Genomic DNA, 13,589 nt, shown 5'->3' on the forward strand with positions numbered 1-13,589 from the left:
TCGGCTTGGTGGAGGGCTCTCTCTGCAACTTCAGCTCTACGCATGGGTGCTCTCTCCTGCAGCTCACAACTGTCTCAGGGACAGCACCGTCCCTGTCTCGAGGACAGCACTTGCTGCTAATTTCCAGAGGTTTATTCACAACGATAGAAAATACTTAAGAGAAAGCCTGTCTACTGAAATAGCAGCTGCATTCTTAGGATGCAGTTAAGCTGTTCCTGCTAAATTAAGAGTTGTGATAAAGGTTAATCTTACCCTGTTACTGATTTTTGTATGATTCTGATGAGAATGATGACAGGTGGCCACAGCAATTTCAGATGCTCCTGCGATAACTCTACTGAGCCAGGTCACCACTTGAGTGGATTATGGGCTTCCAACAGGAGTTCTGGAAAGTCAGAAAAAAGGACTGTGGGAGACTTTCTGCCTCTACTACACAGATACTACAAACTTACATATTACACAAGCTTTTCTTTTTTTTTTTTTTTTTTTTTTTAATACAAAATACAAGGCAATGTTACCCACAAAGAAGGACATTGTGATGGGGTTGGGAGCAAAGGACCAGTAGGTCCTGCTGTGGCAATAACCTCTTCGCTTCTTCTCCTCAGGACTCCTACACAATGCCCCTGACTTCCATTCAGTGCTGGCATGTGCACTGTGAAGAATGCTGGCTGCGGACTCTGGTGAGGCTCTTGGCTACTTTCTTGTTGACTTACAGGCTTTTTCCTCTCTTCTGGGATACTTTATTTTAAATCACTACAGGGCAAGGTGCTTTTTGCTTTATTTTAAACAATCTGAGTGCTGTGCATGCAGACTTGCCAAGCCTTGCAGTTCAACACCCCACTCTAGCTTTGACTTATGTGAGTTTCATTTGAGTCATCATGACCAAAGTGCAGCCCTGCCCCTTGCTTGCTCCTCTGCTGCCATGGGGACAGCCATTGCTCATGTAAGAGCTCTGTGCCAGGGACAGCCTTATCTTAGAGTAGTTTCCTGTGGTGCATCTGCATAGAGAGGTAAAGCTGTGAGAATGGAGGCCAACTCCGCTGAGATTTCATGGAATGGGTAGCTCCTGAGAAACCTGATATTCCCCCTGAGGCAAAGGGAATCATCTTCAGCATAGAGGATATGAAAGAGAGCTTTTATAAATATGAATCTGTATTTTTCAGATTAGTTGAAATAGGACTGTGCAGTTTTCAAGTGTATGCCATTGTGTATCGAAAATTGGGGACTGCCTTGAACATTGAATAGGTGACCCAGTGCAGTAGTAATTTACACATGTATTAAAGGATATCAGGTTAAAATTTAAGGCATTATTAAATGAAGTGTTTTCCTGTCCTGTATTAAAACTGTGGCGTTTATAATCAGCCTATAATGTCCCCTATGCAGCTGATTTTGAAGCTTTCATTTTGCTCAGGTTGAAGAGTGGAAAATAGTCAGTTATGCTTTTTACTTCTCCTGTTAGCAAGGTGATACAGTGTTGGGTTGCAAAAAAGTGTAAGGGAATGCCACTCCTAAAAACTGTTCCTGTAAGGCATTACAAAATCTACTTTATAGAACACGTTGTGTGCTTGGAATTACGATTAAGCTGATCATACTCCTTTAAATCCTGCCTTTTAAAAGTCTTATCCAAGAAAAGTTACCAGGATGGTGAAGTGCCTGTGGGCTTGAGTACTAATAGCAACTCAATAACTTGGCTATCCCTTGGGCTGTATTTTATAGCTCTTCAGCTACACCCCGTCACTATTTAGATTATACAAGCTTTTGTAAACATTTTAGCAGCATGTTATAAAAGACACATATGTGGGTACATAGCTGTGAGGTGTTTGGATGAATGTGTGCTCTGCCACCTTTGCTAAAGGACAAGAGTAATCTTGTCCCTTAGCGGTGCTACAGTAGAGGATAAAACACTAATTTCTTTCTAATTTTCTTTACTCTAAAGTCTTTGTCCTCTCCTCTTCCCACCAGCCTCAAGTCACCTTCTAAATCTGTGGCACCAATTTCAGGTTGTTATTAGGCTCAGCGGCATCTTAGTTCAACTTCAATCAGGCCCCTTTGTTTCACGTACCATGGTCATGGCTGCTCATGGGCATGGGGAAACCTCACTCCAGGTGCTCAGGGATTACCATTTACCCTTGCAAGGGGAGAGCCATCTCCTCTAGAATTCCCTGAGGAAGGTGGGGATGGAGCTGGCTGTGTGCTATCCACACGTGGCTCTTCTGCCGACCAGGCAGGCAGGATGGGAATAGTCCAGCAAGACATCATATTAGGACTTGGCACTTGCATAGGGGAAGCAATTAATAAGTGGCTACTCATGTGTTCCCCAGCCCTAGCCTCTCCCTGCAGCCCCCAATTTATTAAAGCAGGCCTTTTCACAAGGCACGCTTGCACTCCCTCTCCTGTCTCAAAAAAAATCTCCCAGCCTGTGTTCGCATGTTTCTAATGTAACCATTAAAATGTAGCCCGAAGACAGCAATAAAAACCCTGGAACGCCTTGGTGCTTTTGTGTCTTGATCAAAGTCAATGTGTGTAATCTCGTTAAGACTGCCCTCCTTCCCCCCTCCTTTTTTTATGAATTTAATGGCATACAGCAGCTGGGCTCAGTGTTTAATGCTCACCAACTTGCATTGTTCTAATTAAGGTATCTCCTTTTATTTCGGGCACAAAAGAGACTCTTGTTTTTTTTAACAAGCGAGGAGCTGTGGGATAGTGTGTGTAATAATCGCTGCTGTTACCTTTCCCTGGGTATAAAGCTGGCTCCCCAGTGGGGGCAGGAGGAGGGAGCCTGCGCGTGCAGCACACATGGAAAGACTTGGCTGGGGAAAAGGGGCAACATTTTTCTTCTGTTGTGCAATAAACAATTTGTTGGAGTTAATAGGAGCTGGGGCGGGTGGGTTATGTCGGGCTTCCGGCCCCTTTTGAACATTCTGGAGATCTGCCATCCCTGCTGGTGAAAAGTCCCCTTTCTCCTGTGCGCCTGTGGTTTATGTGCCCAGCCAAGATCTAATATTAAATTAGAGTGTGAGTGTGTCTGAGAAGAGAGAGAGAGGGAGGACCGTGTATTGAACAAGGCCATGGAACTGGAGTCTCAGAGTGCCTGGGAGCACTTCTAAACCTCTGCAGGGTATTGAAGACAGGGTGAAATCTGACGTGCACCTCTGTCTATAGACCAGAGGAGGTGAAGTGGGTTTTGAAAGGCTTAAAGTTTAAACATTTTCTAGGATACAATGCTGCAAGGATCTGAGCATCTCTGGTATCCCCTGACTTCATTGATGTCTAGGGCACTGATTAGGATTGGATCTTTAGAGCACTTAGGCTTTCTGAAAATACAATTTTTGGACTTTGGGCTCTTGATGTCCAGTTCCAAATTATAACTGTTCTGTTGCTAAGGGAGAGGGGAGATATTTTTAACCACTGACTCTACAGATGTTTGCTGGGCTGTCTAGCTTTGGTACCATTATACTAGAGCTCAGTCCATCAAACTGGCTTCAAGTTGTGGGGATGAAACACTCACCAGAGGAGACTCCATCTTCATCTGCTGTTGCTGTGTTGGATTAACATGAAGGAAAGGCTAGGGTTGCAGGAAGGGAACCCTGGAGATGGCTTAAGAAAAACAAGATCATGGTGCTTTCTGAGTTATCCAGCGCCTCAGTGCCAATAGGAGCTGCTTGGTTAGACAGTCCTTCTTAGGGTGGCCATGGGGAAAGGGAGGAGCCATCCCTTCACCCAGCATCAGGATGTGATGAGTTGAATGTTTTTCTCTCCTTCCACTTGCTCTGTGAGCAAAACTGTTCTCCCTGAGGACTGCAGTCCAAGGGCCACAGGCTAAAGATATGATGTACACTGTATACACTGTGGGCAGCTCTGTGGTTGTAGGCAAAACAGAAATAGAGACAAGAAGAGGGATACAGCATTGCTTAATGCCATGTGGTTGTGCCTGGGTTCTCAGGAAATCCCATTAGCTGGATTTGTCTGCTGGTTTTGTATTGCTGTGTCAAACCACACCAATGAGCTTGCTACTCACTACTTGCTGGTTGTCTGGGGCACTCAACACAGTGACATTTTTCATTAATCCATGCTGCATGTAGAGAGCTAGTTGATATCTTCAGGTTACACAGAAGCTGGGATATAAGCCTGGAGTGACTTCCCTGTGATCCCTTTTGGCAAGCCCTGAAAATATGTGCAGGTTCTTCCAAGACAGTAGAGGGAATGGTGTTGCAGGAGGGAAGTTCAGCCTAGGCAGCAGGAGGTGGGATTCATTTCCCTGAATGTCAACCCTCCTTGCAGCAGGTATCTATCCTCTGTAGGTTGTTTGGCCTGCAGCCCTGAGTCAGCGGGTGATGGGGGATGAATCTCCCTCTGGTGGAGGTTTATCTGCCCCTTCTCCATCCTTCCCCATTAACTGAGAGGGACCTTCAGCTACTAGTGGGTGAGATTCATATTTTCCTTCTCCTGGGAAGAGTGCTCTGACAGTAGAGATTGGCAATCTGCTGCAGTGCTTTGCTGGAGACATTTGGAGCCTCCATCCTTTGAGGTGTGTGAGAACAGGTTTGATGTGTGTCCATAAGCAGTAGTTCAGGTTGAGGTGATCTTGCTGGGGGAATGGGTCAGTGAGTTCTTGACATCCCTGTGAGCTATAGTTCTGTGATCTTCCAAACCCTGGTATCCTTCCTTATGAAGTAAATAGCATTAAAAGCTAAGTCAGTGATGGAGCTGTTGGTGGGTGCAAGCAGGCAGGGACTGAAAAAGGTTAGGTTTATTTGAGCAGATGCCATTTGTTGAGTTTCCCCCATCACCTGTACTGGATCCAGCACTTCCTGTGTGTATTTGCTGACCCCAGGCTTGTGCTTGCCTGTCTTGGGCCTGTTAGAAAATGACAACTGCAAGAGCAGGAAAATATCACTTCTAAAAAGCCTTCTTCACAGAGAATATGCTTCCAGGGGATCCATCAATAGATGTGTATGCTCTGCAGTTGACACATTTATATCTTTGGTAGATTACGTTCTTAGCCTTGTCGCTTTTTCTAGGCTATAATAATGTATATCCCATGCAGGCTGAAGTAGTTTTGTAAGAACAGTACAGATACAGAGCAATCCTTCTGGGGGATTCCTTAGTACTTCCAGCAATATAGGGACCTTCTGAGTCAGCAGCTCCATTTGAGGATCCTTCATGATGTTCCTGTCTGCCATGGGGTTATCCAGTTATTTGTTAACATATTTCAGCTTTGGCCTCCGAACAACCTGTGGGGGGGGGTCTTTGTGATAAAGGTTGCTCTCCTGATTGCTTTAACCCCACAATGGCAGTGGTAAACAGCTACTTCCCTGGGAATTAGCATTTGCAGAGAAGCAGCTGCCACTTCATGTGGAGACATGGGTGGGGGAGGGGGCTGTTGCTCACTTGGGAATTGGATCTTGGAGTTCAGTTCCTCTCCTGGGAGAAGGTGGCTCTTAGTTTGGTGCCTCTTGTCATCTCTCTACTTTGATTTTCCTTCCTCTGAAATAGGCAAGCTTTGAGCCTAGGTTTGATGGTAGCACCATGTAGGCAAAGTTGCTCTGCGTGTGTCTCTTTATTCTGTGGCTGGTTGTATGTCCTGCTTGGAAATTGCCCATTTTTAGGACCCACCGGACAGCAGGAAGTGCCTAAATCCTTCCTTTTGAGTTTTCTTGTTTTAGCCAATTTATAGCAGACGTCACACCATTTCTTTTTTTTTTTTTTTTTTAAGAGGCAACTTTAAGACGAAATCCTCCAATCCTTCCTGGCACCATCTGAGCCCTAACGACTTTTCAACATCTCAGCTCTCGTTAATGTATTTTTCAAACTACTACCTCAAGTGATTAGCCTGTATTGTGGATCAATCACTTGCCAAATTTTAATTAAGAAAGGAGGAGAAAAAATAAACTCCATCCTGGTTTCCAGCCCCTTTTCTTTGCTTTGTAGCAGCCCTGGAGCAAACTTCTTGCAGCAGAGTTTTATAAACCCCTCAAAACTGGGGTTTATAATGGAAAAGCTGAGGTGGCCTTTACTCTAGCACACGCAGCTATAACACATCAAGGCTTTTCCATGAAGCCATGATGAAAGGAGCAGAAGGACCTGGAAAAAAAAAAAAAAGAAAGAAATGGCTGACAGGTGGGACTTATTATTCCACAGCATTTTTATTTCAAGGGAAAAGTTTAGTAACCCCAGCTGGCAGGTGAGCAGTGGGGGAGCAAACGGTTTTTCATTGTGCCTGTGCCAGCATGTGTGTGTGTACAAGCTTATGTGCCTCTCTACAAGACAGGAGAGCTTAAACGCTAGTGCCAATAAATGTTGTACACCTACACCGAAAAGTCAGATGTAAGGAACAAGGTTCTAAGCAATTTCAATATAAAAAGAAATAAAAAAATGAGGACTTAGTTCTCAATTTAACACACGTGCTTATGTGTGCAGGGGATGACAGTTTTATTTAAAAAGGAGGGAAAAAAAAAGAAAGAAAAAAGAGAAAGGCTTCCCCAAGGGTCCAAAGTCATTATTTTTGCTTGAACTGTTTAATACCAAGCATAAGTACTAGGGAGACCCAGAGACCTGAGCCCAGCATGCCACGTGCAGTCAGCCTGCAAAGCGTTTGGGCCAGGCTGCTGAAGAGCTCTAGGATTCCATTGTTCCCTCCAATGTACCCAGGCTTCAGAGCTCAGGAAGAGCTGCTCTTCCCACGTGCAGGTGAAGCAACATCCACCACTGCCCTAAATCAGTCTGTGATCATGAAGCTTCTGCAGAAAATGGGTCAGGCTACATGTGGTTGGGTTCTGCTTTCTGACATGGTTGAAAACTTGGCCCTGGCGGCACATGTGCAGCTCTCAGCCTTAGGCGGGAGAGCAGATCTCCGTACAGCCATCAGCATGGGGTGCAGAAAGCAGATCTCTGGGACAGAGATCCCAGGGTCTGGCAGGACAAATCCACCCATCTTCACTTTCCCTGTGGTGTGAAGGAATTGCACACCTGACCTTGCCTTGGTTTAATCAGGTTTGTTCTGCCCTCTGTGGGCTGAGTGTGGAGGACTTGTGCTTATAGTGAGCACCTGCACAGCCTTTGGAGAGACCTGAGCAGAGCAGCTTTCCAGCAGTCTTTCCTTCCAAAATTTCCCACATGGAACTGTCTAATCTGTGTTAGAGAAGTTGCCCTTGCAACAGGCCACATGCATGTGCCTGCAGCTGGCTTAGTCCACCTCCAAATCCCAGAAGGGAGCATGAGGTGCAAGACAGTGAGATGGCAGCACTGAGGTTTGGTTTTAGAAGAAATTAACTCAAGGGGGTTCAGTGCTCCTCCTCACCCACCAATAGCCAAACATCTGCAACTTCAACAGAGCTAAAAGTAAGTAACTGCTGAAGTGCTGTTCAGTATCGCACAGGAGCACTGAGGAATAGGGGGCATGGGTTCAGGTGGCAGCAAGCATCCTTTGAGGCATTTGATGGGTCAAGGGACTGGTACTTGCAGAAGGTACCTCTGTCCCTGGTGCACTGTCCAGAGGAGAGGCTCCAGCTACTTGGTTGGATGCTTTGCTGCCTCTTGCCAGTAAGCTGTGCCTGTCTTGGGAAGGAGAACATGGATGCAAATGTGTGCAGTAGTCACATCTGGAATGCCTTAAAGTCCCCATGCATACTTACTTCTTGTCAGGGCACACAGGAGGGCTTGCAGGGGCAGCTGCCAGCTGCTGCCTGTTTGACAACATGGTTTGAATTAATTCCTTAGCACCTCCCTGCCACTTCTCCTGGGACCCTCCAGCTACAGAGATGATGTGAAGACGCCAACCAGGTGCAGTAGGCACCTCTGAGATCCTGGGGACTACATGGCAATGCAGGCCTGAGCAGGAACTCAATTGAAACAGGCTGTTTCATGGCATTTGAATGCGTGTTGGGGCAGCAGCTCAGCCGCTAACAGCAAAGGGTATCAAATGAGAGCTTGATTGCTCAGAAGTCCAAAGCTTGAGGAGCAGCAAGCATACAAAGTCCATGTCTAAGGAATAATGGGAGCAGGGAGGGGACTGGTTCAAGGCTGGTCTGCAGGGGCTTTTTGGTAGTACTCAGTAGTGCAGAGCAAACATGACTTGCACCTCTTTGGAGCTGCATCCTTATGAATTACTTGCATCCATGTAAATTCTCTGTTCCTGGGATTCTCCCCTCCAGATTCTTCTCAGTCCAAGGAGCTTCCAGGGGAGAAAGCCCCCGTCCTATCTCTGCAGGCACTGTCACAGAGCAGACAGGACCTTTTCTAAGGATGCTTGTCTTTTGTGAGCAGCAGTGCTAGGGATATACCAGAGTGCAGGCAGCAGTACCAAAGCAGTGTGGCAGGTCACAGTCTTGCCTTGCCACTCAGTCCGTGTCCTGCAAGCTGCCATGCTCACTGCTGCAGGTAGTGAAACAAGCCCTGCTAAGGGAGAGCAGCAGCAGCACTGAACTAAGCACCTTCAGTTCTGCCAACAAGCACCCCCTGCAAGCTTGCAGGCCTTCTCACAGCATGCTGCATCCCTGTCAGCTCGCTTGTCACACCAAGCACTGGGTGTCAGCTGCTGGAAGGGCCTGTCTGACAGCAGTGAGCAAAACTTGGGGTGCTCGGACATAACCTGTGCTCAGTTCTGTGCAGAGGGAGGTTGTGTTGATGCTGCGATCAGTGTTGAAAGCCAGGACATCCCAGTTTCCTGCTGCTGGTGCCGTAGAGGCTGTCTTGCAGCAGAGCCATCTTTCTGTCATTTTTTCCATCAACTGTCTGTCACATCTGCCAATCTAATGATGACCGGCTTAGGTTGACCCCGATTCTGAGGCTTATTAACACCCTTTTGCTGTCAGGCTTGGTGACAGATGGCACATCAGCCCTTGGTTTATTTCATGTAGTGTTCGTGTCGGCCACCCATTACCTCACCCAGCTCAGATCACAGCTTGATGGTTGTAGCTTACCTTGATAGAGCACTCATCTCCACAGCATCTCTGTGAGCTGGGGAGTGGGACAGGATGGGGTTTCCTTCATGCCAGCAGCTCTGGGGCTTTTGCTGTATGGCCGAGGCAATCCCCTGGTATGTTACCTGAAAGGGATGGTCTAACCCCACCATGCTCCAGTGTAGTCATCCCAGCTGAAAACTACACTTGTTCCATGTGGGTTGGGTTTGTGACTGCTCAGTGACCTGAACTCACACACTAAGGGCTGCAGGGGAGCAAGGGGACCAGAAAGGAGATGATGTCCCTGGCAACCAGCGGTGACAGTGTAGTGGGACAGGGGACTTGGGCTGATCCATCTGCAAAGACTCCTCTCCTGGAGCTGCTGAGTTTAGTGACACATCTTGGCTCTGGGTTTCAGCCTCTCACCAGCTGCCTTGTGCCAGGGACTGCAGTGGGATGAGGGGCTTACAGGAAAGGCATTGGGGCTCCTCCTTCTCACAGCTTGTGCCTGCTGTTGGGAGGAATGGCCCTCCTGGAGGGGAAGCAGAGTGGCCTGGCTGCTCCTGTGCTGCTCTCCCTGAGATCCCAGGCCAAGGGCAGGGTCATGCAGGTTGTCCTCCTTCACTCTCTCATGCTCTTTGTCTCATCTGCCGGTTGCAGGGTGCCAAGAAGCTCTGTCCCCAGTGCAACACCATCACGTCTCCTGGAGACCTTCGGCGCATCTACTTATGAAGGACCCAGCGGGAGGGCAGGACCTAGCTACTCAGCTCAGCTCATCACAACAAGGGGGAGAAGAACGACAGCAACAAAAAAAAGACGTTTTAAAATTCAAAGAAGGTTAAAAACTAACAAACAAAGCAGAGACTCCAGATACGGACTTGAGGATACAGGAGCAGTGGGGAGCCTCGGCTCCCTGGGCCCGCATGTTGAGACCTCCTTCAGCACCTGCAGCGGGCAAAACCAAACCCTTTGTTGTGAAGCCCCCTTTTTTAAGTACCAGTATTTCCCATCACCCGTTCCCTGGAGCTGGCTTTGCATCGCGGATGGCTCGCGAGCCCTCCTTTGGACTGTGTTGTTGACCACTCTGCCCCCAGGAGACCTGGGGACAAGGGACCCTTGACAGAAAGATGTTAAATAACCTGTAACTTGTGTTCTTCGTTCAGTTTTGTTCTGTTTTATTTGTTTCGGTTTGGTTTTTGGTTTGGTTCCATTTTGGTTTTTTGTGGTGTTCTAGTGATAAAAAAAAAAAAAAGGTTTAAAGGAAAAAAAAACCCACACCCAGGCAGAAATGAAGCACATGTAATATAGATTATATATGTTTACAATGTTGTGTATAAATGGGATAGACTCAAACATTACATACTAATAAGTTTCCCTTTTTTTTTTTTTGGGTTGTATTTTTTTTAAAGAAGAAAAAAAAATGAGCAGAGAACATTAAACCCATATTTTTCTTGGTTCAGCAAAGTTTTGGCATTAAAGTCATTAGTTTAAAAAAAGTATATATATACATATATATAATATAAATGGTTTAATGTTCTGTGGTGTATATTTCCTCATTCAGATATGAAGTTAACAGCTTTTAGTAATGGCTGTAGCATTGCCCGTAACTTACAGAACTTATGGGGAGTAGAGGAGGTGGATTTTTGTCATTAGTTGTAGCTAATGGGGCTATTTATAATAGAATCGTTATCCCCAGAAAGACACTGCTTTTAACTCCTCACCGGGGGACCAGGCAGGGCGGGGGGATCTGGCTCAGCCCCCTTTGCCTTTCCCAGCTGGAGAAGGAGCAAACGGTGGGGAGCTGGAGCCCCTCCTGTCTCCTCCAAGGCCACAGCCCCTGCCCCTGCCTGGCTTTGCTTTGCTGCTCCCGGTGCCGAGGCAGGATGCTGGGAAGCAGTGGGCACAGGGAGGGATGGCAGGGTCTGAGCGATGGTTCTACTGGTGGCTTGGCTCAGAGAGGCTCAGCTGGTTCCCTCAGTGCCCCAGCAGCCAGCGCTGCAGAGCAAGCCCCGGGCTTCTCATAGGTCTCTCCTCCTGCAGCCTATGTTTTGCAAAGGGGATTTTGGCACTAAGGTGAGAGCCAGCCCTGCCTCGTCCCCAGGGCTTGCCAGCTGAGATGCTTCCAGCTGGAGCCAGAGGTTCCCTGCAGCCCCAGGTTCTTCCACACGGTCCTTCATGCTTGTCCCTGTGTCCTGTATCCTCAGCCTTAACCAAAGCTGCCATCTGGCCTGTTGTTTTGTTGTTTTTTTTTCTTTTATTTCCAGGACCCAAGAAGCAGATACTGATCCATTTCTCAAGGCAGATACATGCCCTGTGTGCTGACTGCTCCCAGTCCTGGCTCCCCAGGCAGTCGTGGGGTGCCCGCTCCTCAAAGCCAGAAGACGGGGAGATGGAAAGCTCATCTCCCACACTCCCACTGGGTCTTTCCAAGCAGATCCTGCCTGGCATCACAACGTGGCTGGGGCATTTTAAGACAGTCTGGAGCCAGCAGTGGATGAGGGGTTTGGAGCTGGGCACTGCTGGGCTGACGGGATGTTTCTAGAGGGAAGGGCTGGGGAGGCAGGATGCTTGGGGTGATGGTCCCATCGTCACTTCTCTGCCCTGAGCTTGGTGCTGTTGTGCAGAGAACAGCTGCTGTCCTTGGCATCTCCCAAGTGATTCCAGAAGGATCCCACTGCACCCAAATTGAAGGAGCTGTATTTATAAACATCACAGCAAAATGCAGCAATTCCCAGTTGAGATATGTTTCCTGGGTGTCCAAACTCACAGCAGCGTGGCCTCTGAGACCAGAGCTGCAGCCTCCCCTGCTCAGGGGCACATCCCTGTGGAGCACCCTGGGGACGAGAGGAAGCCAGGGCACCCCCACAGGGTCCTGCCTCCCCATGAGCAGGGGACGGGTCTGGTAACCCTCTGTCCAGCAGCCCTGGGGATGGGGAAGGACAGGCACAGAGAACTTAGATATGGGTTTGTAAAGGTGGGGGTGAAACTTAGTGGGGGGGTTATGGCTGGAGTGTGAGTGCTGTTTTTGGAGATGGTAGACTGGGTTTGAGAGGCAGGACACCCCATCCCAACCCTTCCATGGACATAGGCCCAGGGAGGGAGCCAACTTTTCCAGCGGGTGTTGTGGACCAGCTGTGTGCTCTATGTACGTATGTGTAAAACCACATGTAATTAGTCATTGGTTCTTTGTTTTGGGGGTTCTATTTTTGTTGATTTCTTTGTTTTCATTGTAAAGCCATCCCCTGTTTTCAAGGGGGGGCTGCAGGGGGAAGGCTGGGGAGAGAGGTTTGTCACAGGCATCCACCACTTCCCCTCTTCTGTAATGAGTTTAAATGATTTAAAAAAGAAATATTGGAGTTACCTATCTTCGCCCAAAGAATCCCAGTTGCACAAAGCGATATTCCGGTGTGTCGATGATTGTGTGTCAGTGTATATTATACAAAAAGGTACTTGTCACTCCCGTTTGTAAACTACATTTGACATTAATTAAACAAGTATAAATCTTATCGGGCACTTTCTGTGTTTCCCTTTGCAGGCGAGTGGCAGCGGAGGAGACACAATCCAGCCCCCTCCACATGCCACAAGCCGTGGATGTGGGTAATGTCCCAAAGGGGAGCCCCAGTCCTATTTGGGATGCAGGGACAGATGCAGGGGCAGAACCCACTCCAGACAGCACCATGGATGGTGTCCCCCTGCTCGTCCCCCCTCATAGAGCCAGGAGGGCAGGGTGAAGGGCACGCCTCAGGGGACACCCCTGTAATGAAGTCTCATCAGCTGCATTACTTGGGGACCGGAGGCGCCCAGCCCCAACAGATCTATATGTCCTGCATTAGGGGCCACTGCCGCAGTATAGGGTTACCCCCAACAACAGGCACTGAGAGGCTGCAGGGACGGGGCTGGCGCCGACGCTTTTGGTTTACAAACATTTAGCAGATGGGTCGATGGGGTGTTTTGAACTCCCTTCCCATGGCTGCATCCCTGGGGATGGGGTGCTGGGAGTCCCCTGGAGTGGGATATAGGGACCTCTTCCCACCTGCAGTGGGAAGTATGGGGAAAGGGGTGGATTTGGCTGCTGCTTTGGCTGGCAGGGAGAAAGCGGAGCATCTCAGCCCATGGGAGGGCTGAGGGCAGGGTGGGGGGCAGGAACCCACCCTCCTCCCCTCCACCCGGCCCGCAGCAGGCTGCTAATATTTTATTTAGAGTATCTTTAGGAAGCGGAGGCCCATGATGTATCGGAGGTATTGAGAAAATGCTAATGTGTAATAGCGTGTGTCAGGGGCCTCGTTCATCACCCGGCGCCGCCTTCTGGGGGATCCATATCTAATTAACAGTAATGAATGAGGGAGCCCACCTAATGACAGCCCGCCAGTTTGTTATGGAAATGAGGCAATCCCATTAGGCAAAACACTTAATTAAACAAACTGCTCCGAGTGGAGGCCGGAGCAGGATGGGCACAGGCCCTTTGAGGGAACGGGGGGAACTGTGGTATCCAGCCCCCCATATGTCGGGGACGGGGGGGCACAGAGGCTTCTGCAGCCCCATAGAACTGAGTGTCCATGGTTAACCTCAGAAGCAGCAGGCTTAGGGAGCTAAGGGGTACCCACTGGTGAGGGTCCCAGCTGGGGAGGTGGCAGCAGGCAGGTTTACATCCCCCTCCCCTTGTCTCTCTGCACATCGATGGGCACAGAGGCA

The 13,589-nt window shown here is 48.6% G+C and overlaps 1 protein-coding gene across 2 annotated transcripts in view; it reads left to right on the top strand.

Moving 5' to 3' along the window:
- The window catches only part of RNF220 (ring finger protein 220), a 47,915-nt gene extending 37,747 nt beyond the window's left edge, over positions 1-10,168 (top strand). For both annotated transcript variants that reach the window (XM_010019132.1, XM_010019133.1), the window contains exons 8-9: positions 603-677; positions 9,558-10,168. In XM_010019132.1, coding sequence (XP_010017434.1) covers positions 603-677; positions 9,558-9,629 — 147 coding nt within the window. In that variant the 3' untranslated portion in view covers positions 9,630-10,168. The remainder of the gene's footprint in view (positions 1-602; positions 678-9,557) is intronic.
- Positions 10,169-13,589: the final 3,421 nt, after the last annotated feature.

This window comes from Nestor notabilis, unplaced genomic scaffold (assembly GCF_000696875.1).
Source record: "Nestor notabilis isolate BGI_N333 unplaced genomic scaffold, ASM69687v1 scaffold19797, whole genome shotgun sequence".
Classification (NCBI taxonomy): domain Eukaryota; kingdom Metazoa; phylum Chordata; class Aves; order Psittaciformes; family Psittacidae; genus Nestor; species Nestor notabilis.